Raw genomic sequence first — 26,683 nt, 5'->3', positions numbered from 1 at the left:
TTGCTTGGCAGCTCGACTTCAACCGCACGGCCACACATGGACATCAAGGTGCCAACGGGCCCGGACCAACATCAAAGTCGCTATCCATCAAACATGTCACATGCTATGAAAGAGAACAGCTTGCAGTGTGGCTTAGGTCTGATCTGTTTTCACCTCATCTCCATGAATCATGACCACACTCTCTTTCTTCTGCAGGTAATGGAACCAAATCAGAGCCACGACGTCTTAGAAAATAGACGGCATCAGAAACAGCAGACTGTAATCAAAAAGGTTCGGATCGGAGAGTTCTATCAAGCAGGTGCATGAGTGTGGGTCGGATCATTTGCAGTAAATTTGACTGCGAGGGACAAAGAGTGTGTAAGATTCTTGTTATGTGAGTGAAGTGGAAGATACGACTACATCTGTGGTCTGAGAAGAGAAAAGCACTTCTACACAGATGACAACTATGTTGTTAGGGTGGAAATACTTCTTAGGGAGCCTGTACAACATAATGAGAGACTAAAACGGCAGATAGGGGAAATATATTAGAGTGAACAGCGCCCGAAGAGCGATCACACCCACCGTTTCATCCATCCAACTAAGCTGATGCCTGTCCGAGCATATTTTATTGTCAGCTTTACAGAGCTTTAAAGAACATTTCAGTTGTTGGGCCCATAGTGTCATTTTTAGGCAACTATGCTGGCTCAACAGTTCTGACCCGTTGAGGCATGGACACAAGACCTCTGGGGTTTCATGCAGTGTCTGGCATGGGGGCATTGGCAGTGGGTCCTTTCGGTCCTGTGGGTTGCTGGACGGGGTCTCTGTGGATTGGACTTGCTCCTGCATGTCCCGCAGATCCTGATTGGATTTAGATCTGGGGAATTTGGAGGCCAGGGCGACACACTGAGCTCTTTGTCACGTTCCTTGGGCCATTCCTGAATGTTTCTTGTGGTGTTGCAGGGTGCAGGGGGATTGCTGGGTCTGTGACAATGTTTGGATGGATGGCACCCCAGGAATGCCAGGGCCCAACGCTGCCCAGTAGTTATTCACTTCACCTGTTAGTCACTATAATGTTGTGGCTTATGGTTTGTATTCATCTAAGCGGCAGGGAATGTGATTCCAATGGAATTATTAAGTTTCTTTGTAAGTGCTGAAAATATTTGCTAATATATTCACCATATCAGCTCAGACGGTGATGAACTGTCAATGCTGTGTTCTTTACTTGTTTCAACTGCTCCCAGGAGTACACAATACATCTTAAAAAGATAACTAGTAAGCCTACTGTTTTGCCTTTTAACAATACAATAGCTAGGTGTTTGCTTTTGGCCCTCCATTACGTTTCAGTTTTGGCCCTCCCAGGGATAAAGTTTGGGCACCCCTGGTTTATACTAATTTTGTTATCACCTTCAGATAAGCCAAAAGTTATACAGTGAATGTAGATGAGGTTGTTTTACTGAGGGATGTTCCACCTTTGGAAATCTAAATTATAACAAAATAAAGCTGTATTGTAGGTTTCACAGGGTTCCTGTATACAGTAGCAGGGGAGGCAATAATACATGACTGACTGGCCCTGTTCATTATTCAGGAGTGATATACAGTAGAGTGTACAGCGCTGACAGTAACATCTGATGACAGTAGGTGACCACGTCAAGAAAAAGTCATGTGAGAGACACAAAATAATACAAAATACGCTCAGTTTTATGATCCTGTCAATACTCAGAGACAGTGTCCCTGCGTGGTTCTTTGAAAATTTCACACCAGCAGTTTGAGTAACAAGCAAAAAGGCAATTTGAAAAACTGTGAATCTGGGAAGCTTTTTCATCTAAACTTGGACGTGTTCAGTCGCAGCCGCTGAGGAAAAATTTAAAAACAAACAAGCAAAAACCAGATGAAACGGCGCCAACAGGTGCCATTTTGTGTGTCTTTATTGTGGACATGACATTACATCTTTTTGAAATGATGTACAAAAGTGTAACAGAACTGAGAATGGCTCAGACGAGGTAGAGCTTTCACATCGGCTTGCTGGCATGAAAACTACACAGTATAAAAACAAAAACAACCCAGAAAAATCAAATTAAACAAACGCTCCTGTCTGCCTCTGTCCTCTTATCCTTTTTGAAGTGATAATAAATACAGATATCAACCAAATACATTTGGAATAATAATGTCTTCTAAGGTAAATTAATCATGAAGTTCAGAACAAGAAAAAAAAAAAAACAATACGGACACAAATAATACAACTTAAGAGGCATGATAAAAACCCAACCAAAGAGAAAAACACCTGCCAGCCCCTCTGGGAGGGCAGCCATGACTAGCTACTGAACAAATCCTACAGTTTAGCAAAGAGAAAGACTAAAAACACACTCTTACATCTTTATGAAAAAAAAAAGCACTGCTGCACCTAGCATTATCAAACTTTCCCGTGAGGAAAACACAGCGGCCACAGAACAAATCATTTGTCATTAAAACCTATGGAATTATGCTAACAGAAAAGCCTCTACACCAGAGCTGACATTGAAGTGTGTTAGCCGGCACCGTTAAAAAGACATTCTCAAAGAAACCTTAGCTAGAACTGGACAAAATGAGAACAGTTAAAGCAGTAACCTAGTCTAAGTGCACTAGTAATGCCATTTGGTTTCTACCGCTGTATATAAGGGTTTGGTAAGAGTGGATTACAGATATACACTTTATATTACATACACTCACTCCTGCTTCATAGTTTTTTCTAAGTCACACTTCGGAGTACAAATTCATAACTGAGGAGTTAATCTTAAAGGGAATTCTGTACAACATTGGTATTAGTACTACACTACCTCGAAGGCTAGAGTATCCGTTTCAAGTATTTTCACTACCCACACCTTCAATATACACGTTGGTGTAATATTAGGCATATTCAAGCACACAGTATTGTATGCACAACTCAACAACCCACTGGTGTAACAACCATTTCATCATCATCATGTTAAAACTACTGAGGTCTCAAAATAGATGGGAAGTACAGTACTCTGAATGCTCCGTAGTCTTTAACTGGTTTGGATTCTGATTTTATGCGTACAAAAGTGTCTCCGCAAAAATCCACAGCCGGAGCTGCTTTGAACTACCTTTTCCTTTTTTTCTTCTTTTCCCCAACGTGGCTTTTTTCAATCACAGAGAAGACAAAACCAAGGCCAGGACACAAAGAAAACATCCCCTCCCAGCAAGGAACAGTCCCTGCTTCACACCAGCCAATAAACTTCAATCAGGCTTTCATTGCAAAGGAGGTAGGCCAGTATACAAAGCATACAGGAGGAGGCCGGAGCACACAGAAGTTAGTCAACCTCAAATGCAGTATGGAGAGGTTTGTAATGAATGCACACACACACACGAATGAATGCACGCTCTCTCACACACACACACCTGTGTTAAGGCTGTGACGGCTCTGCAAATTCAATAGGCCTCTAAATGTCTCCATCTCATGTATTCAGGCCTGAACTCTCTGGAAGCCTGACCTCCTGACCTCTGGCTGCTCTCTCTTCCTTTCTCTCTCTGACCTCCTCACCCTGCACTCCCAGAATGCAAATCTCCACCATCATCATTCAAGAATTTAGACTGACAGCATGGGAGTTTGGCTCATTAGTCTGCTTAAATGTTTTGGAAACAAAATCAGCGCTGCATCTCTTGTTTGTTTGTTCTGTTATGTTTGGGACATGCATGCTAAACTTAGTTGGACATGTTGAACTATATGTCTGTTTCAAACCTGCAAGTTTTAAAGTTTGGGAAATTTGGGCAATTAAGTTTTTCATGAGGCTAGAGCTAGCACCAGTTAGCTTAGCTTAGCACAAAGACCAGAAACATGGGAATACAGCTAGCCTGGCTCTGAATTTCCCGCCAGTTTTAAAGGAGTAGTTCAGGAAATTTGGGGAATTTTTTTTCACTTTCTTGCAGAGAGTTAGATGAGATGATTGATACCACTCTCATGTCTGTATGTTAAATATGAAGCTACAGCTAGCCGCTTGTTAGCTTAGCTTAGCACAAAGAGTGGAAGCTGGGGTAAAACAATAAGCCTGGCTCTAGACACCACTTCTAGAATGGTCTAATTTGGGTGATCTTTAGAGGCCCAACAGGTACAACATTTTTTTCTACTTACCTAACCCGGAGTTCGGCGACAAATTATCATAATAAATGATGTATTGGCAGCACTTTCAAGGCTTTCGAAGCATTAGCTAAGTGTGTTAAGCAATAATAACAGTGTTAGTTGTATTCACTCGCTAACGTTGCTAGACAGATCCTCACAAATGAATGATACACCGTACTAATTGCTCTAAAAAAGGAGCATTAGCGTCCTGGTACCATGGTAAACGCTGGTTCCAGAAGTCACGCCCATAATTTGCGCCCATAATGTGTGCAAGGTATCAAGGGGGCTAGATAGGGGTGGATAGAAGAAGCAGGATTCTCTCTTATCTGGTTAAGTATGGTACCAAAGTTTTCATCACATACTCAGACAGTGTTGTCCCTCAGCAATATAAAGTAAGATGCATCTTTGCTGCAGTACCGTATTCTCTTTTGCAAGTACACAAGTTGGAGTTTCATCTGCAGAGCGACCGCCTTTCCCTCATTCCCACTGTTTTGGAGTCAGTCTGATTCAAAGTCAGAGGTGTCGGAAACACTCCCTAATATGAAGGAGTTATGGAGGGAAACTGCCTCCACTCAGTCCCTTCCTCTTAAATGGACAATAATTGAATGGCCATAAAAACGGTACGCTCGTTTATATTGGCTATTAAAAACGTGCACTCTTTTTAATGAGCACTAAAGCAGACACCCCCATTAGCCGTCTCTCTCTCTCTCTCCTTTCAATCCTACCTCTCTCGCTCTCTCCTTCTAATCATCAGCTACACAGCCTCAGAGTGGTCACTGCACTGCTAACATTACACTCTGGAGTGGAGGGAAGTGAGTTTAGCACGCACACACACACACGCACACAAACACGCACACACACACACACACACACACACACACTCGCACAGACAGATGCAAGTCTTCATCTTCGCGACCCAGAGGAAACAAACTCGCAGCCTGTCAGCTGACTGTTGATGAATTGCAGAGCGTCTTCTCTCTCATCTCGTCTCTGATGATTGGTGTCCTGAGGAATGCACAAACTCTTATACACTAAAGCTCCAAATAAAAGGGAAAGGGGGGGGGGGGACTACAGCAGCCATGCAATGCCACAGTCCTTGATTCAAACGCGAGCATTCAAGTTCAGTTCGTCCGTTTCTTTTCATTAAAAACTTTGCTTTTCTCGCAAAGCTGCACTAGGCAACTTCACTTGTCGGTACCTCCAAAATGGCAGCAAGAGGCAACTCTTTGAATTTTGAGGGGCTTCCCAGATCATTTAAGGTGATGTAAACTAAATCTGCTAATATTTTCCGCCGATCCTCGTGATTAAGGAGACAAGAGAAGCAAGAGCGATCATCAGTGAGTCCAGCTTCTCATGGACACCTGAATTTCACCTGAATCTTCTTTCTATTTATACATAAGACTCTTTTCTGCCGCAGCCTCCATATTGTGATGTTCAAATTGCCTAGCACAGCTTTACCAGCTTCTTATTTAGAAAAAAAAACAACAACAGGAGCCTTCAACGTACAATGTTTTTTCATTAAAGGATGATAGGTGGAGAGGAGAGGCTCAAAAGGTGGAGCGTGAGTCCTGCTTCCAGTCCTCTTGATTTTCATGGAGTTTTTTTCAGGTTTGTCTGATTCCCTGACTAGTCTGGTCCCAAGACCAGATCCGGGTCTACTGTTGTTGTGGCGTCGGTGGGTGTTTGGCAGCCAGTGCTCCTTGCTCCTCCTGGCTCAGGAACAAGCTCCTCGTGTCTGGGTACTGGCTGTTGTCAAAAGGCATATGGTGGACGCTCTGGACGTGCGTCTTTAGGTTCCCTTTCTGAGAGGCTCGGTATGGGCAGAGCTGGCAGCAGAATGGCCTCTCCCCTGAGGAACACACACACATACACACACACAATACACGCGTTACAGTTGAAAGGTCAGGCAGAGGCCATGCACAGGATTATTAGAGGAGAAGACGTTTTGGAGAATTTTGATAAACACAATGAGACACAACGATGTAAACCAGGGACGAGACTCGCTGCGGTGGGAGCAAAAAAAGGGGGAGAAACAAGCAAACACAGAGACAAACATAAACCAAGACACATGGTGGCATTCAGCTAGAAAAAGGGAAACATTATGCAGCATTCACATTTAATTTTTTACACCTAATTTCACTTAAAAAGTGAACTCTGCTTCTGACCCAGATGGACAAACTTCCTTTCATTTTTCCTGCCATCTGCCATCCGCTGTCTGAACAGTCCTACTTTTGTCTCCACGTATTTCTCTCAATCACCACCCTATGCCCCCCCCCCCCCCCCCCCCCCCCACACACACACACACACACATGCCCAAACACACCCCACACACACCCTACACTCTCTACTAATTAGACTGACCTACAATGGCACACACACCTCGGCAAAAATGTAAAAAAAAATAGATAAATAAATAAATGAATAACAGACGAATAAGCAACACACACCTGAACAAAACAAATGAGATTGCCATTTAATTGCACCTAATTATCATTTTGATAAATGGAAGAGTATCAAAGCGGGAAAACAAATGACTCCCCGTGCCCCTCCCGCACCCCTCTCCCTAAAGAAGAAACAAGGAAATATAGCTGTTATCATACATCATCAGAAACACAACGGAGGGAAAGGAAGGGGGGTGAGGAAGAGAGAGAGAAAGATAAAAACAAAAAAAGGTATAATTAATCACACGCACAAAAAAAACTTTAAAAAAAGAGAAGGAAAAAAAAAAAAACAGCTGGAGAGACGTGAGAGGAAAGCGAGAAACCTCCATGACATCGTCCTGCGAGGAAACATCGCTGACGGAAACCGGTGCACTACATTATACTAAAGGTTATCGTCACCGTAAAGCAGCGTCAACACTACATCTAATTGGACCCCTCTGCCTGCGCCTGCTCCCATCATTCATAGTGTGCGGTAAATCTTGAGTCGGTGTGGGTGTGTGTGAGTGTGTGATTAATTAAGATGGAGGCGCGGCGTGTAGAAGCCAGCTCTCTCCGAATGTCAAAGCGGAGCAGATTTACTCCTCTGTTCCCTCTGCCTCAACGCTCGTCTCTATGACTAACTCTGGAAAGACATTAAACAAATTACAGAGGAACGTACTCGCAATCCTTTAAGTTTGTCATGTTTGTGTGAAAAGCCATTTACGCTCGCCACCAAAGTGGTAATTCTAAACCATCTTTATTCTTGTTTTTCGAACAGCGACAACTTGTAATTATTTTTATTGTTGGTTAACCTGCCATTTGTTTTCAAATTTCATTGATTGATTGATAGATCTATAAAATGTCATCACAATTTCCTAAACCACAGGATGATGTAATCAACTGCGTTATTTAGTCTGACCAGCAATCCAAATCACTAATATCTTCAATTTATCTGATTTAAGACAAAGAGAAGCAGAAAATTCTCACATTTGAGAAGCTGGAGCCAGTGAATTTTTGCCATTTTTGCTTGGTAAGCAACCTAATTGATTATGGATTGTCAATAGTTTCCAAAAATAAACAATTAAATAAAAAATAACAAACCAACCAATCCTTTAAACTACTCTCTATGTTTAGCCCAGCATAAAATGGCGTCACGTTTTTGCAAACCACTGATACATTCACATTTGTATGTGTCAAAGGCTACATACCATATTGACAATTCCACACTACTACTTCAAATTGGGCGGTGGAGGGGATGGTGGTGGTTACAGGCCCTGGCATCCCCTCCATCCTCCCAGCCAATGACCTCAGTTGGAGACGCGTTTCAACATTTGTAAGTGTGAAACATAATTTTTCTATGGAGGCCTCGGCACACGTTTGTGGCAACCAACGCAGGTATTCTAAGCCAAAACATGATATTTTCCTGAACCTAACAAGGTGTTTTTTGTGCCTAAACCTAAGCAGATCATAGCACAGTGTTGGTACAAGACACAGAACATAAAGTTGCAAATGAAGGAAATGTTTTAATATATCTGTGGTTTGCAGAAACGTACACTGGTAACATTTGTTCTGGCAACTGGGTTGCTATTTTTGATTCTCTGTCATCAATGCTGTGATCTTTTCCACTGCATTTCCTTGTTATTTGTTGATAAAGTTTGACTTCCTTTAGTTGGAGCTCCTCTGTTTGCTAAGCCATGCATCTTTATCTAAAAATGCACACAGTTCCAGCTGAAACATGTTGCAGACGGCATGTAAAGGTGGAGTTTGGAATTTAAAAACTACACGCACTAAGGGCTAGCTAAGTTGCTGCTTGTGGCTGAAAAGTAAGACCCTGCCCTTTTCCCCCCTGTGGTGCATCACGGCGTAATTGTTATCAGCTGACAGTTAAACACTGACTGTAGTCTGCAGTACATTGCAGCTGCACACATCTGCACGGAGAACCACTCCTGTTGCTGCTACTTGGAATATTTGTTGTTAGATATCTGAGGACACTGTACTGAAATTAAATTCCACCATCTAAGCGGATTGATTGGCTGACAGATTGAAGATTGTTTGAATTTTTTAACAGCTTTAATGAAGTTATGAAGCGGCTACAGGCTGAATCATTTGTTGTGTTATATCAATTTGCAACAGAAAGAAGAAAGTTTAATGTGGAAATTGATCAAAAAAGTTTAGCAATAGTGCGCTCGAAAACTGGTCAGCCTAAATTTCCTTTGAACATATACATACACATTTGATGGCATGTATTTCAAAGTGTTAATTCAGTGCAGGTGAAGATAAAAACCTCAATCATGTTTTGAAAGAACCTGCAATTTGGCAAAGCAGAGGGAAATCTGACGATATCAGTGTTAACTGTAAACGTACAAAAAAACAGCATGTGCTTCTGTATTTATCCAATTAGGTGTTGACTCTCAATTAATAAAAGAACCATCAACCCTTCAAGTGTAATTAAAACGTGTAAATAAAAGCTTTTCAATGAGACAACTGTGATGTGTACACTGGATGCACACGCTGACGTCAGGTGTGATCCAGCAGCGTGTGAGAATGCCAGGTGTTAATGCCAGGTGCAGAGGGTGCCACATGTGACTGTTAACACATGAAAAAAAAAGAAAAAAAAAAGCACTCACAAAAAGGATGCGGGTGACACAGACAGACACACAAACACACACGTGCGGAGGTGAGACAACAATAAGAAGAAACATGCAGAAGCGATGAGGGAGCCCAGTGGTTAGCCATCGTGCCACATACTTGTTTGGGAGCTTCAGAAGCGGTGGTGTGAGCGTCAGTACCTCTGTGGAGTCCGTTAAAATCAAACCCAACTGTGGGGGGAGAAGGAGGGTGGGTGGGGGGAGGAAGAGGAGGAGGAGGAGGAGGAGGAGGAGGAGGAGGAGGGGGAAGGGGGGAGGGAGGGCATTCGGTTAAAAGCTCCACCAGATCCACACAAGCATTTTTTTTTTCCCACCACCACCCGCACACAGTAGTGTTTGCCACCAGCACCCTTGCTAATAGAGGGGAGATGGCAGTGATGATGATGGTGATGATGGTGGTGATGATGGTGATGGAACCTGGTGGAGGCAAGTCAGTGATTTAATATGACGCATGTTAATAGAGGCCTCGGGGTGGCTGGCCTTTTCTGCATGTGCACGTCCATGCTGAAGACAACCATCGGTGACAACATTAATTACAGCCTCGGCGAGTGTTTACAGACCCTATGCATGGGTGTGTGAGTGTGTGTTAATACACTGTGTGTGTGTGTGTGTATTTACAATACGGCTTGGGGGGAAGCTGAGCGCTGCATCACTTACCATTTGGCCTCTGTCACTTAGAATCACTGGCCGTGCCACATATCATTCACACTCTCTATAAAGAAGCTACTTATCTCAGTGTCTACTGCGATCACTGCCGGCCCGGGTGATGGACATGACAGGACAGGAGAGGAGAGGAGAGAGGAGGAGAGGCGGCAAGGGAGAAATAAAGAGGGAGACAAATAAGAGAGGAGGGGGGAGAGGAGAGGAGAGGAGAAGAGAGGAAAAGACACTAGTGATCGAGGAAACTAGAGGAAAGGACAGAGAATAGCATTAGAAACCATAAGAGAAAACAAGAGAGGGGAGGAAAGAGGAAATGGCAAGGAGAAAGGGTGAGAGGAAACACGAGAGGTAAGGTAAGAAAAGAAAAGGTAGATAAGGGGAAACAAGAGGAAGAGAAATGGAAAAGGGCAGGGAGATGAGAAAAGGTGAGGACAGGACAGGACAGGACAGGACAAGAAAGGAAAGGAAAGGAAAGGAAAGGAAAGGAAAGGAAAGGAAAGGAAAGGAGGAAAGATGAAGAATGGAGAAGAGACTAGAGATCGGGGCATGCCAGGAAAGGACAGAGAATAAGGAGAGTAGAAATGATGAGAGAAAACAGGAAATGGAAGGAAAGAAAGGGGAAATAAGGGGAACCAAGAGAAGAAAATAAAAAGGACTAGGAAAAGAAAGGGCACTAAAGAAAAGCGGGGGGAGGAGGAAACTCCAGAGAAAATGGCAGTACGTCTAAATCAAGCTGTTTAGTGAATGGCATCAGGACGCATGCAAATAGATTCATAAGGCTGCCGTGGACAAATGCTGGTCTGCCTCATTAGAATGCGCAATTCCATCTCTCTAATTGACATGTGATTAATAATGTATACAATTTGTCACAGGTCAGTATCCGGAGCAAATCATGTTTCAGTTTAAAAAATAGAGACAGCTGTCCAGCCCAGGGCGGGGACGGACTCACAGACTGGCTGTCACACTCAACTGAACAAGAAGATCAGTTTTGATTTATTTTGGAGAAAGCAGGAACGTGGCGGACGTATGGAGAGTCAGAAGATGAAATATCGTCGGGAATGTGAATCCCCGTGCATATATTCTCCATATCTCATGTGAGGGGTTTTCTGGGTGAATAAATAGCTGCGAGCTGATGATATGTGTGCACAGGTGGCACGAGACTGAGTGACGGCTGGAGGAGTGGCCAAAAAACTGGAAACATCTTGTGATACATGGATAGACAGTAGCTGAAAGGCTGTTTTACCCGTAAAGGCTGAATTCTGGACTTTTCTTACACAGGCCACAGTACAATAACTTTTCATTGCTGCTTCTTCTTCAAGTCTATTTCTTTCCTGTTCTGCTCTTTGAACTTGACTTTCAACTTTAAAACTCTGGGGTATTTGGATACTGGCAGCCATATTTAATTGCACAAAAAAACATACCTAACACTGTGGTATCACTTTACAATAAGGGTAAATTAATTAACATTAGTTAATGCAGTAATAAACATTAACTCACAGTTAATTCATGTGTCTAATTATCATGTTAACTGTGAAATGTTGAATAATGTATAAATTAATACCTAAACATGAACAGCGTTAGTAAATGAGTACTAGACACATTAATAACTGTTAATGAATAGTTAGTTAATGTGTATTACTGCATGAACTAATGTTAACTAGTGTACCGTAAAGTGTTACCAACATTGTTTTATCACCTTCATACTTTGTGACTTCTCCTAATTTTGAACATTTGACATGTTTCATAAGTACCAAAGCACCATGCTCAATTTCATATTTTGTCAACATAATCAAATTTGCAAGCTCAGTTTGTGGTTAATAAAAGCGTTGAAACTTTTCTTCATATAAGGTCAGAAGAAAAGAACATTTAAAGGGAAAATTGTTAATTGTGCGATTATTGCAATCATTTTTACACATACAGCAGCAGAGACTGTGGGACCCCGACAATAAGAAAGTACAGCCAATTTCAGTACACAGGGGTTAAAAGCTGACATACAGATAGTTTTCAAGATTATAATTGTTTTTTAATTACTTTAAAAATGTTTTTTCATTGGTCGAGCCAGTGGGAGTTACGGCTGTATTTACCTGTATGGGATCTCATATGAGTGCGCAGGTGGCTGGGCTGATTGAAACTCTTCCCGCACTCATGACAGAAATACAGTCCATGCCGCATGAGAGACCTCAGCATCGCTGATCACACACAGGAGACAGAGAGACACACACAATTAGCACACACAGCACCGAAGAGCAAAGCAACAAAACATCACAAGTTCAATTAAGGTTCATATAACGGTGGACAGACAGGGGGACAATATCATAATTATGGGATGTGCTGTCAGCAGATAAAGCTGTGTTAAAGGATAAGTTCATCCAAAAATGAAAATTCAGCCATTATTCAGCCACACGCTGATGGACAGTCAGGTGAAGTCCACAAAACGTTTCTGGAGCCTCACAGCGAAACAGTGTGGCAGCATTCTCCTAAACAACTGAAATAGATGGGGACTTGTTTTAAAACGTAAAGAAACAAACAAAAAAAAAATTAATGGTACCATGCAGCTCATCGGGCATAATCCAAGTCTCCAGAAGCCCAGTGATCCCAACTTGATTTGAAAATATGTCATTAAAACCCCTTTAAAGCCGAAATATTCACTATAGCTGCTGAGCTATAAGTGTTAGTGCAACCTGTCTGAAGTGGGTGCTTGAGCTCTACCATGTGTAAAGAGTGTAAACAACTTAATTTCAGATCAATTTTGGATTGGCCATTTTGTGTTTTCTTCTTTTATTCCATTTTAAAACAAGTCCCCATCTACTTCAGTTGTTAAGGAGAATGCGGCGACAAAAAAAAAAATGTTTTGTGGACTATGAAACTTTGAAAAACCCAACTTTCCATTGACATGGGGGATGAGTCGATAATGACTGAATCTTCATGTTGGAGTGAACTTATCCTTTAACACAGCTCTATCTGCTAACAGTACATCCCGTGATTTTGATATTGTACCCCTGCTTTGACAACTTAATCCTTCAAATAAGCTTTTTCAGTTTATTAACAGGAAGTCCCAAAATGACACTTCATGTACAGTATTTTCCGCTGTCAGTCATACTTTCCAACTTTTTCATATTAATTCCTAAACTTTGTATGACTTTCTGGCTAAACCAATTTCTATCATTTATAGTGTTTTGTGAAACTGATCTTGAACAGGTGTTAGCAGTTTTTTATTTCTGAACAACTCTCTTGAGAAAAGTCGACTGAAACATAAGCACTTTTGGCATTTCATATACCAAAAGACAGTTCCCGGTTTGAACCATTTCTTAAATGTATTTAGTTACATGTTCAAAGGCCAATGTGTCCTAAAATCTAAGATGCTTTCAATTCCTATGTGAGATTACACATGTGACTTTTTCTGAGAGGAATGGTGGAAAAGGTGGACATCAACATCAGTTTATTCCAAGGCAGAAGACATTTTCACGTGGGAGTGTTAGCGGCGATTGAATGAAGACGTAAAGGTCAGTAATGGGCAGAGAGGGAGTGGGAGTACATAAGCACAGTGCGTGGCTGGAGCGGTGGAGGTAGGTAGCGTCAGTAGTGGACTCGCGCAGGCATCATTAGTATGTCTAATGTGTCATTATGAGCGGCTAGCTCCAGGGGCTGGACTGCAGCTGTCACACAGCATCATCTCAGAGGCTGACAGCCAGACACACACAGCACACACACACACCGCATAAATTACAGGCAATTAAAACGCCCCGGCTGTGATGTGCCCGCTCCGCTGCCCGTGTGTCACATGTCAGGTGTGTGTGGCTGCATGTGTATGTGTTTCAAGAGTTGTACGTATGTGTGTTTGGTCCAAGGGAGGAAAGTGAGGCACAGGCTGCGCCGCACACTGGCTACGTTAACACACACATATACACACACACACACACACAACATGCACAAGACATGTTAATGTCTTCAAAAAGAAGGAATGTGTTGACTCTTGATGACTTCAAAACTCCTAAGTCCTGTCCGAAGATTTTGTTGTCAGTACAACAACTTAGTAAAACAACATCTGGGTTAAGGAGAACTGAATGAATAATGTACAGTATTACACAACATTTCACTAAAGAGCCTGACATAAAATAGTTGAACTTTACATAAAAATCCTGACTCGCGTGATTTTAAAGCCACCTCATCATTCCTGGACAACACATCTTGTGCGTCTTGTTCTAATGCTATAAAACATATCCTAATAAGAGCATAACTGAGTTGCCTGCAGGTAAGCAAAATAATTATATATTTTAAACTTTCTGTTGTTGTTATTGATAGAGCTAGACCAATTAATCAGTCAGGCCAGCACTGACAAGTAAATAGTAACTATATAAGTCAAAATGACCCGAATCAAGACTGTCTGATATACATACATATACAGGGCTCCAGACTTACTTTTACACTTGTTGCACTGGTAAGCCTAATAATAGCCTACAGTTTAATTACATTTCATAATACATTGTGTAAATGATTGTAAACAGGAGGAAAGTTGCAGAAAAATGTTTGTCTTCATTTAAACCACATCATTTAAGCACATGCAACAAGAAATCGCAAATAACCTCAATTGTTTCAAAAAAGTTACAACATGCTGATGTTCAAAGTGTTTGACAAACTCAAATAAATGAATCAAACTCAAAAAGTTTCAACATAGTCTTCAGACTAAAGTGTTTTCCAAAGTGTCTTACTTATATGTGTAGTACTTGTGGAAGTATTTGTAGAACTGCTTTGTTTTTTGTTGTTTTTGATCTGACCTGCTAAATTTAAGACGACCAATGAAAATGTTAAGTCGCACTTGCAAGATTTCCATGCCCATGTGCGACTAAAACGGTTGATGTCGACCTGATCTAAGTAAAAAAATTCACTATCTTTTGATATAACCTCATCAGATTTTCCCAAATACTGTACGAATATCAGTAACTCCCTCAAACACCTATTTCCAGTTGGGCTTTAATTCTTTAATGCTACATGGATTTTATTGCGAGACCACTTTAAAAACAAAATGAAACCCTGGCAAAACCGGGCAATTTCTAACACACTTAATGAGAGTTCTGAAACTATAATGAGGCAGTATAAGAAAAATGCCACCAGGAAATTAATTGTTAAGGGACATGAAGCCCAACTGCATCTTAGCAATGTAGACCAAATGCATACTGAGTGGTTAAATAAGTGGCCTCTCAGCATAAAGAAACCTGTGGTTATAAGTTGAAGAACACTGGAATAACATATATTACATTAATTTAAACTATCAGTCACGTTATAATCATGTTTTTTATGTTCTGGTGTGTGTAAAGGTGCAGCGAGAGGTAAAAAGCATTTAAAGATGGCTGGATCCGACGACACTTTGACCACTACACGCACATGCACACAAACACATGCACTCCTGTGACCTCTCTTGCTGACAGATAACAGGCCTGGGGGTCTGGGGGTACTTTCGATGAGGGGGACATTTGGTGCACAAGCCCCCAGTAGACGCATCAACATGACACTGAGGCTGGTACATACCTGGGCAGTGCCCAACAGTTGTGTGTAAGTTTGTGTATGCGTGTGCATGTGGCAAATGAGGGAGTGTGGGGGGGGGGTGTTGGAGGGACGCGGTAGGACAAGGAGGACAGGGAGGCGGAGGAGGTGACAGAGAGTGTCTCTGGCAGCCCGACTGCTGGCCTCTGGATACTCTACTTCTACTGTGGGCCGCCAGCCCTTCTCACTGATGCACTAATGAAAGACAAGACAGAGCTGGACGGAGAGCACAAGCAGACACACATATTACAGAGAGAAATGGGAGAAAGACTCAGTTGCTCAAAAAAGGTCACTTTATAGCATGTGACTCAAAGGGCTAAGGCAGATCGTGACGATATGCGCCTGGACGGGTGACAGCGATGTCATGCGTCTGCTCTGGGGCTGTTGTCTTTGACCCCTGGCTCCGTACAGCCCCACTTGACCTTAGAGACACAACTGAAAATGGGCAAATAATGCGGATGTTCGGTAATGACCATTTCCAAAGCAGCTGGTGGGGTAATTATTCTGTCTCATCTCTCTCTTTGCCTCTTATGTTCCCTCTCTCTCTGTTTTGCCTCGCTCCGTTCGCATCTGTGCGAGCCTCTCGTCAGGCAGAGCTGTGACCTAAACAGTTTGTGACAGCTTTCTGGGAGAGTGGAGCCGGAGACCAGGCATGCCTCGCAGACCTGAGAGTAGCAAAGGTTCTCTCACGTCTTTCATAGTATAAAAAAAAAAGAAAAAACACGAGTACACATACACATGCACACACTCTCCTTTTGCATTTAAAAACATGAGCACATATGGACACACATGCACAGACACACACGCTGCCCCAGATACAGCCTTTTATCATATCGCACAAACATGCGAGCCCACGTGTGTGTGTGCCCATTTAATGGATCTCCTCTTCATTATTCACAACCTTGTCAGAGTCATTCAGAATATGTGTCTGTCAATCATTTTCTGCCAGATGGCAAGTTAGTTTCAGAGAGAGAGAGAGAGAGAGAGCGAGAGAGAGAGAGTTGGTGTGTGTTAGAGAGGGTAAATATGTCCACCTGACTGAATATGGTTCATAAAACTCTGATTCCATTAAATTTGGGATGTGATAATTTGCTAATCCTTTTTTACATATACTCAATTAAAAACTGTACAAAGACAATATATTTAATGTTTTACCTCATCTACTTAGATTTTTGTAAATATTTGCTTATTCTGGATTGAATGCCAGCAACTAGTTTTAAACAACTTTGGATAGGGGCAACAAAAGACTGGGAAAGATGGGGAATGCTCCAAAAAACACCTGTTTGTACTCGACAGGCAAACAAGTTCATTGGTAGGCGATAGTATCATGATTGGGCATGAAAGGGGCATCCTTCCAAGGCTCAAGAACACTTTCTGTAAACTGTTCATTTGCAACTGTTTAGTTAAATGGTTAAAGTCCACACGTTTTACACATTAGTGCAGTGTGTTTACAGGTCTTGGGGAGTACTACTGCATTTGTGAAAAAAGTAGTATAAAGTCTTTTGTGGCTGTAGAGGAAGCTGCATGTACTCTGTTAAATTGCCTTCAGTGATGTCACTCAGTGGCTAAGTTGCATTGTGGGTAATATTGATACCAGGTTTTAAAAAACACATGATCAAAATCAATACAACAGAACCAGAGAAATCCCTTTTTGTATTCTACACATTCTTCTTCCTTCTCTCAACCTGGCGCCTACATTTCCCACAATGCAACATAGCAATTGAGGGACATCACTGGATGCAATTTATCAGATTATTATTAGATGTAAAACTGGTGGAGTTACCCTTTAAGTGTGGATTTATGTGACTGTGGGTGTCTTTTCCCTGGTTTAATTCAACCCATAACAGCTCAGAACACACAGTGCTCAGTCACTGGAAAACATTCCTCCTCAACTCCTGACATTTGGCATTTGCTCCAAAGCAAAGACCCTCTGGGCATTTTGTATGTGAGCTGATGAGGGACTTCAGAGGACATTTTCCAAGAAATGGCATTAAAAGATTTAAACCAACAAAAAAAAAAAAAAACAAGTGCTTGTCAATCAGTCAAAAAATGGATCAAGGATTGCTCCCTACCTGTGGGATCCAGCATTGCATTGGCAGCACCCCAGCGATGATAGAGGTTAGCCAGTTCATGGGGGCTGTAGTTTTTGAGGAAGCTGAGGATGTCTGACGGCATCTCCGGCGTCTCTGCGATTGGCTCCTGCTTCGCATCTCCACGGGCCTCTGAAGGCAAAGAAGAAGAGGAGGGAGAGGAATTCAGCAGAGTGCCTCCATGTGCCTGGGAGGCTCCGTAGTTGAGTCCTGCTGTGGAGCTGTGGGTGATGGCGCTGGGCCTCGTAGCGTTAGCCCGGCTCTGGCTTTGGGAGTTGGGGAGCGGCTGATGAGGGGAACCCCGAGCTCGGCTGTACTCTGCGAGGCCGTGTTTGCTGGACAGCATGAAGCCCAGGCCCTCTTGAGGCATCAAGTAGCGGTCAGCCATCCGGGATGCTGTAGCAGAGCTGGGGCTTGGGGCTGAGGAACGTGAGAGGGCACTGCTCTTCTCCAAGGAGCTGGAGGAAGACAATGAGCCTCCCCGGGGGTAAATATCCGCTTTGGGTCTGAAGCGGGGCTGCTGACTCTGGTCCTCCACGTGCCTGATGCTGCTGCTGCTGCTGCTGCTTCCGCTGCTGCTGGTGCTGCTGCTGCTAGGCCGGACAGGGACTCTCCCAGCTTGGTTGCCTGAGGTTGATGAAGAGCCCCTGGAGAACGACGAGGAGGGAGTAGAGGACGATGATGATGGCACGGCTGCATGGCTAGCTAGCTTGCTCTTCTTAATAACCTCGCTGGAGTTGGTCGGGGGCCGGGTACGTTGGGCACGCATCAGTGGAGGCAGCGGTGGACACTCCTTTCCCTCAAGAACCGGCGGGGGACCAGTGCGTCTCCTGGAGGATAATAAGTTGTCCCTGGAGCTCTTGGAGCTGTTCTTCAGGGCCCATTTAGGAGCAAGATTGGAGCTACTGCTGTTGATGCGGTGAGCCACAGTCTGGTGCATCCAGAGCACCTCTGGGTAGCGGGTGGAGTGAGAGCAAAAGGAGCACTTGTGGCTGGGGAGGCTCTTCCTGTCCTGGCTGAAGGAGGCTACACCCCTGCAGCCCTCAGATCTAACACACAGATCCACAGGGGTCATGCTTGGATCGAGTGGGGAGGAGCGAGCCGAACGGTAAGCAGGAGGGGAAGCAGAGCTGTTCAACCCCTGGAGAAGGGCTTTCTTCAACTTGGGATAACCACTGGGGGTGCCTCTGTCTGCGCTGGAGCTGGAGCTGGGGCTGGGAATGGGGCTGGGTCTATCTTCAGGGGCAGCCGGGTGTTGGACACGTACATGAGTCAAATAGGTCTTCAACTCTGTGGTGACAAAGTCGCAAAGGCTGCAGATGTAGGGTTTGTCATCTGTGGGGAAAAGAAACGACAACATAAAGGTCAATCACTGCCTAGAAATCATCTAGATTACACTCTTCTCCACTACCAGCTGTGAGTCTGAGCTCATTACACCTGTTCCAGACTTGTATTGTTCCATCCAGATGTAGTTTTGGTGAACGGCCACCAGGCTGCAGTGTTGGGCAGTGTTTCCCACATCTCCTCTTTATATTTCACAAGCAAACGTATCCTTTAATAAAACTATTACTTCTAATAGTAAGACAAATTTAAACAATACATAATGACATCATATCAGATGTGGTTTCATGGAGTTGATATTTGTCCAAGGATACACTGTGACCCTGTAATAGATCTCTGCAGGTTATGATGTTCAGACGTTAAAATGATGTCAAAAGAGGTTTTGATTCATCTCTGTGGTAATTGTTGGGATGTGTTCGGGTCCATATGATGTGAAGAAAAATGATGTTGTGTCACAAATTACCACAGAGCTGAATAAAGAGCTTTATAGAATACATGTGTAATTAGCATACACTAAATTACAGTATATTTAAGTTTATTGTAAGTAGAGTTGAGTACATTGAAACAAGAAGAATAATTTTGATACCTAAGTACGTTTATTATCAGATACTTTAAGACTGAACATGGTTTGTTTTTGTAAGGCTATTGTGCTGTGATTGCACTGTGTTTACTGTACTGAGTCAATATTACTGATTCCTTAAGTGCAGCTCTATGGATTCCCCACAAGGTGGCGTTTGTGACCTGTCTTTCTCTTGAAGTGCATTTTACTATTGTCACTGGAAAACATTATATCTTCAGTGTTCAATGTCAGGATTGTACAAAATAAGAATACGAATAAAAATTTGAATTACGGTTGTAGAAGTAGCTAGTTGTATTCACACTGGATGTAGAAGGTTATTAAGAGTAAAGGAATCAAAAAGGGAAAATCCCAATATTGGAATTCATAAACCATGACATTAGACGCACATGCAGTACATACACACACTAAAGTCCAGCACATTACATTCGGTAAGAAGCACATTATGGTACTCTCCACTACCCCTCCTCTTTTTCACAATAACACCAGTAACCTGCCATCTGTTTTTCATTTGGCTTCCTGTTGGCAACACTGGCCAACACACACAGCTCAGACTCTGCCAGGGTGAAGCCTCGGGGCTGGGCAGCTCAGTAGAGAAGGTGGAAAGAATGATGTATCTTCTTTATTGGTCTTTCATTAATCAATTATTGACCAGTTAGGGTCAAATGAAATGAATGTAAGTAATTAACTATCGCAATTGTCAGTAGCTTTTCATGCAAAATATTCTTATTCCCCTAAAATCTAAGGCGATTAAGACAAATGATGCCATTGTACTGACAGACTGTCACTGCAGCAAACCTTGTTCTGTAAAGGAAGGAGGAGTAAACAAGATACGGAATGTATCCTTGAAACTAACACAGCCACTCTCTAAACTATCCATGAAGCCAGGCCACTGAAACCTACAAAAGCAACCTCAATTTCACACTTGCATTGAGCTGTTGAAAAGAATGCACAGACGTCAGCTCTCACCAGGAGCGAAACTGAACTGAAAAATGCAGAGTGCAAGGTTTAATACCAGCTGTGTGAATGTTTTTATTCGTACCTACGCTTGCACAATAATGACCACAAAGGAAAATGCTATCAATCCCTAACTACCTTTACTATATATACATTATACACCTGTCATGTTAGTATGTGCACGTAGACCGTCACCTCTCATTTGCATTCCCAAAAAGTAGCTAAATGTCTGTAAAGGACGTCGGTGTTTGCGACTAGGCTGTCCTCTGAGTGTCTTTTTCCCCATTGCCTGCATCCCTCTCCATCAGGAGGTGACTCTATAAATAACCAATCCCTCAGACATCAGGCAGCCTGGCTGGCTCAATGGTAAGAAGAGTGGATGAGAGACAGTGGGAGTGTCACAGGAGGCAACCTTAGAGATTAGGAAAGAGTCAGAGGGGACTGAGTGGAAAGGTATAGAGCAAAATGATGGGTGGATGGATGGACTTAAGCCAACCTAAATGCTCAATCTGTAAAATGTTTTGTTTTTTAAGTTGGCTTTGTCAAAAATTTGAATAACGTCCATCAAATATCAGAAAAACAAACGCCACATTGATCGTATCTCTTTCAGGTTTTATATTGGATGCATTACATACATTTGCATATAATGCATGTATTCAGCTGAGACGATCTTGTATCCCACATGCAATTCCTGAAACCAGACACCAGGATGCAAATGTTTTGGGAGAGAGTGAATGCTATACAGTGCATTTATTGCTCTGAAGGAAGCCAACCACACCTTTAACTGCTGGAGCACAGCCCTGTTAGGATGTTTCATAACCAATAATTACCTGTTATACAACAACAAACACGAGTGAGGAGTGAGAGGAAACATGCAGACAGATTTTCATGAGAAAGACATGAAAAGGAGAGCGAAGAACATATTCACACACAGATAAGGGGGGTGAGGGGAGTTTCCTGAGACAGGAAGACCTGAAATAGCACACAGCTCGATCGGCCTGAAGAAATGTTGCAGCTATTTTTGAATGTCTGTACTAACAGGGAGGGATGGAAGCAATCACTACAATTCTTAGCTATCCATGATCCTAACCTGTACAAATAGTGTTTTCAGGGAGTTTGAACAGTTAAAAGACAAAGACCAGAGAGCTCTGGAGCAGGAATCCTTCCTTTACCATATTTCACTTGTGATTATGGGTGTTTTGCCCTTGCATGGGGAGTTTTCCTTTTTTTGCTCTGCAGTGTTTATTGGTTGTGGAGGTGAAAAAATGATAGGCATTCCAAAAATGCCCTCTCCTCTGCTGACATGCCAGTGAAAAGAACAACGTTTCACTTAACGTTAGCTTTATTGCTCTGTGATGCAAATTAATTGCACTCTTGTAAACAGAATTTTCAATGGCAGTTAAAGTTTATTGACTATAGTTGATAGTATGTTTGTGCAACACTCCATAAAAAAGCTGGAGTCTGATGTAATTTTGACATTTTTCCACATGGGGGCTCCAGCTCCCGCTCCAAAGAGCCTGATGAGCCGAGGAGCTACACCTACACAAAGCACATTTCATCAACAGATGTTTACTACAGAGTGACAGAGTCAGAGGCCTCGAGTGGGTGGCTTGAAAAGGGCTGCAGTCATTTCTGCCACTAAAAAACCTTCAGAGTGTGGCGAACTTATGTGAATACTGTTCATTTACTTTTATAGCGGTTACATTTTCCTATATGCTGGAAAGTTAAGCCAGTATCTTAAAATAGACAAATAGGATACTGGAGTGGCAATGGTGGTCACAGGAACATACCGAAGCAGTAACAAAGAAACAATTCATTTATTAGTTGTCAACTGTATTTCATTCGCCAACTATTTTGATAAGTAAAATGGCCAAATTGGTTCCTTTAGACTTCTATGGCAGTCTATGTTTGTGGACAAAACAGCATTTGAGGACACCATTGTGGTTTTTGTTATCAACATTTTTCACCATTTTCTAAAATTTTTTGGACTACAAATCTAAATCGATTAATCGAGAAAACAGCATGCAGATTAATGGATATTTGAAAATAATCATTAGCTGCAGTCTTAATCTTTAGCACGATGACAAGCACTTTTTTGTGGTCTAAAGTTTCAATTTCTAAGACCTGTCAAATACTGACACTTTGGCTTAGGCCGGCCCAACCTACCAACCCAAAGCGTCAGTATTTGACGAGTCGGGCATTAGACTCAACAATCATCTATCTTACAATTGGACCTTTGACCGTAATCACTAGAACAATTTTAACTTAATTTTTGCTGAATATGCAACAGTAGATTTCGGGATCACTAAGATTTACTACCAATCAAACTGAACTGGAAAGTTCTTCAGTGCCCATTGATTGTTCCTTTAAGTATAGATGATCATTTAAAATCAAAGTACAAGAAAAAAACAAACAAACAAGATAAAACATTTAGAAAGAGACCAAAGTTTCTGACTAACCTGATATCTCTCCAGAGTTTGCGGTACCCATCTCTGAGGCCTGGTCTCCAAGGGTTGAGGCTGGTGGAGAGTCTCCATACCCTGGGGTGCTGGGCCGGCTAGGGGAGCCTGACTCTGGATCACTGGTGGAGCCCCATCGTTCCTCTCTTGGATTTCTCTCCTTGTCTCCCACAGATGCCCTACCTCCATCCTTTCTGTGGACCCGCTGGTGGACGATCATCTGGTGACGACTGCGGAACACCTTCCCGCACTCGAAGCACTCGTTGGACTTGGAGGAAGCTTGCGACTGCGACGATCGCCGTCTTTCCTGGCGAGACGAAGGCCGGTACTCTGAGTCGCTGAGGCTCTCTGGTGTCCGGTCCCCTGAAGAAGCCTGGCTTCCCAAACCCGAGCTACTGCGTCGCCCTGAGCTGCGTTTCTCTTGACCTTGCAGAACATAACGGCTGCTCTCCTTCTCAAAAACCACAGCTGCCTCAGCTAGGGCCTCCTCCCCCATACTTCCTCCCCCATAGGAGGCCTTGTAACTTGGCTCCACTGGCTCCACAACCCTTCCTTTAGTAGCTAATTGCCAGGCCTGGTAGCTGCAAACTGGATCTAGCTCTGGGATTCTTTGACCTTGCATCTTCTTCTCGATCTCCTCCTCTTCGTCCAGTGTCTTTTCTCCAACAGGTTGGAGGTTTAAGTAGTCAAGGTAACGTCTCTTAGCAGCAGGTGAGTCCTCATCATCACAGAGTCTAGATTGGCTCTGGGATTTCCTGCCAAAGCTGACACTGTGGACTTTTTCATGGGCCCTCAGACTCTCTCTGCTGTGGAACAGGTTCCCACATTTGGAACACATTTGATAGGTGGATGTAGGAGAGCAAGCGACAGTCTCAGGATCCTGGGCTACATCATTGATGGTGGCTGGAGGCTCAGCTGATTCTGCTTTTGATCTTGACCTGGATTTGGTGTTGTGTGTTTTCATGTGCGATTTGAGAAACCAAGCTTCACGGAACCGTCGTCCACAGATACGACAGCAGTGGTCTAAGATCCCTGCGTGTTTCTTCATGTGTGACTTCAGAAACCAGGCCTGGGTAAAGACCTGGCCACAGGTCTCACATGGGAAGGTCCCATCATTCTGGGGTTGGGGGGCTTCAGCTTCGGTGACAGCCTCTTCCTTAACAGCGGTGTCATCCTCTGTGTCTGCTGTTATGTGGACCTTTTCAATGTGGCTGAGGAGCTGGTCCTCTCGCAGAGCCTCGTAACCACACAGACGGCAACAGTAAGGCCTCTGGTCAGTAAACGACTTCTCTCTCTTCATGCTCCTCCCAGGCACTTTCCTCCGACTCTCCTCACCACTATCCCCATTGATCACCCGGTTACAGGCTGAGCTGCTCTTGGTTGGACTCGTACCTCCATCGAGACCCTCCGAAACACTCATCTCCTCCTCCTCTGCCCCACCCTCTTCATCATCATTGGAGTGATGGCTAGAGAGCGTGCCAAGTTTGTGGCTGCGAATGTGAACTTTGAGATTGCCCTTCTGAGAAGCCCTGTGGTCACAATAGGGGCATTTGTATGGACGTGCACCTGTGTGGCGTCTCATATGCTGCGAGAAAGAGCTGAGGAATGGGAAGCTGCGTCCACAGATGTTGCAGTCAAATGCCCCGGGGATTTTATCATCCTCACCCTCAACCTCATTTCCAGGGTTGACCTCGTCTCCAATTAGCTTTTCCTTCTGACCTCCCGCCTGGGTTTCCATCATCTCCACACCGTCTCTAGGATTCATTGTACGAACTGAACTACCCGGTCTATCTGGCCTTTCGCAAGCTCAATAAAACTTGAAACTAGTGCTATCTGCAGCTGCACATCTAGGGAAGTCTAGTGTGCCTTTGTTGGTCAGTTAAAATGCTATCTGTCTTCAATCATCCAGAGATCAAGCTGCTTACACAGCAGCTCATTTAGCACTCTCCAGTTACTGGGTGCAACACCACCTATCCATCTTCATCTAGCACTGTCAATGAATCAGTGGCTCAAACTATCTGCCTGCCGCTGGCACTGTAGAAAGCAATGTATGTTGCTTTATCATTTATTTAGACACATGTAGTAAAATGTATGCTCATTCAGGCTGAGATTTAAGAGTCTCTTGATGATGTGTAGGTTTACACTCAATTCCAGGTCACCGTAGTGTCAGTGGACAGAAGTTTTGAGAGGTCTTTTCATCAGGGTAGCTAATCCACCACACTTCCTTTCTTCATTTTACTGGCGTCTCTCCATTCTCTTCCGTTTTTAAGCACATTAGCAGCTTCCAGGTCATATAGCATTGGCTCTGGCCTCCGTGCACTGTATACCATTCACCTGAGAATGAAAGACAGAGAGAATTTGAGGGAGAGGAAGTGGGGACGAGGGTGAGCAAAGAGAAAAGAGAAAAGGAACATGTAAGTATTTCAAAGGTACTCTCAGTTTTCAGAAACACTCAGTTACCGTTAGCATACACAGCTAAGCTAGCTACAGAAGGTACTGTAATAAGTGTAGGCCTATGTCAAAAGGTAGCTCTGGACAATGTTTGTGCAGTAGCTGACACACAAGCAAACAGAGCAATGATTTGTCAATGAATCAATTAGTTGATGGAAAGAAAACCAATTGGCAACTATTCTGATAATCAATTAACCATTGCAGTCATTTTTCATGTTGAACTGGTGGTTGGATAAAAGAAGCAATCTGAAGGCATCACTTTGGGCTCTGGGAAAGTGTGATGAGCATTTTTCACATTTTATAGACTAACTGATGAAATGATGATTCATGAAACTAATCTGCAGACATTTGCAGTCCTTTAAGCAATTTATGATTAAAAGTGATGAACTGAACTGAACTGATTAAAAGTGTTAAGCTGATACGTGAAAAAGAGAATCAAGTCTGACACCAGTACGTATAGTTATATTTACCCACCCACAAATCCCTCGTGACTTATCTGAGTTTGAACTGACCTACATCACTATAAATTAAGTGCAGGTGGGTTATTATCATGTATACGGTCCATTATGTGTCTGTGGCACCGCTATGTATGTGCATGCGTGTGTGTTGTGGTTGTGCATGAGTCGTGCAGGGCTCGGGGGCTCTGACGCCACACTGGCTGAGTCGACACTTTACACAATCAGGGTGGGTGGTGGGAGGGGGTGGGGGTGGGGGGGCTGGCTGGTGCCTGTGTTCACATCAGCAAGATCAGCAGTGCCACCATATTCCCTCCCCGTACGGGCCTCACGCACCCGCCTCAACTGACACTATCACATGACAGGGATCTTAAGTACACAACAGGAAGTGGCTCTTCAGACAGTTTGCTTTGCTCTATTTCTCGAACTGGAGTTGAACGGGGTCAGGGATAGAGTCAAACAGAAAGAGAAAGAGAGAGGGTGATAGCAAAAGAAAGATAAAGACTTTCAAACAATGTTGGCCAATTTCATACTGCTTAGTTTCTTAGTTGCACATTTAACATATTTTGTGCTTGGTTGCTGTTGTTTGGAAACCTTAAAATCCTGCTGCAACGTGTGTGCACACATTAAATTCAAAACATTTCTTTTATGACCTGTTATTATATCTTGATGAAAAGTCCAAATCTTTCAAGAATCAATCAATCAAGGTTAATCACATATTTATTCTTTTCTCCCCCGCTGTGCTCATTGATAACATCATGAAACGAGACCCCTGTCTGCTGTAACTTTGTTGATCAAACTGACACAGTTTTTACTGGGGTATTAATTTCAGCAGATGCTGGAGCCAGCAAGTGTGGACTGTATGAAATGTGACTGACAGCATTATTACAGGCTATTATATAAAGTGCCAGAGCCCATAAGCTGAGTTACTGCCAGCCTCTAATTATAAGTGGATAATTGATCATAATCACAAGAGGATAAGGTGGTGGAG

The 26,683-nt window shown here is 43.2% G+C and overlaps 1 protein-coding gene across 2 annotated transcripts; it reads right to left on the bottom strand.

Annotated features, from left to right (window-relative positions):
* Positions 1-1,868: 1,868 nt before the first annotated feature.
* LOC141012670 (zinc finger protein 516-like) lies at positions 1,869-25,047 on the bottom strand. 2 transcript variants are annotated; one of them, XM_073486203.1, is made up of 5 exons: positions 22,787-25,047; positions 17,435-18,787; positions 11,906-12,010; positions 9,262-9,332; positions 5,827-5,942 (listed from the first exon to the last, which is right to left on the bottom strand). In XM_073486203.1, the coding sequence occupies exons 1-5, from the start codon at positions 24,549-24,551 to the stop codon at positions 5,883-5,885; spliced, it is 3,354 nt and encodes a 1,117-aa protein (XP_073342304.1). In that variant the 5' UTR covers positions 24,552-25,047; the 3' UTR covers positions 5,827-5,882. The 2 variants fall into 2 exon arrangements, with proteins under 2 accessions (XP_073342303.1, XP_073342304.1); XM_073486202.1 differs by lacking the exon at positions 9,262-9,332 and having other exon boundaries at positions 1,869-5,942.
* Between the last annotated feature and the right edge of the window lie 1,636 nt (positions 25,048-26,683).

This window comes from Pagrus major, chromosome 17, assembly GCF_040436345.1.
Source record: "Pagrus major chromosome 17, Pma_NU_1.0".
Lineage (NCBI taxonomy): Eukaryota > Metazoa > Chordata > Actinopteri > Spariformes > Sparidae > Pagrus > Pagrus major.
The sequence above is the reverse complement of the archived record's forward strand: the minus strand, read 5'-3'. Positions and strand labels throughout refer to the sequence as shown.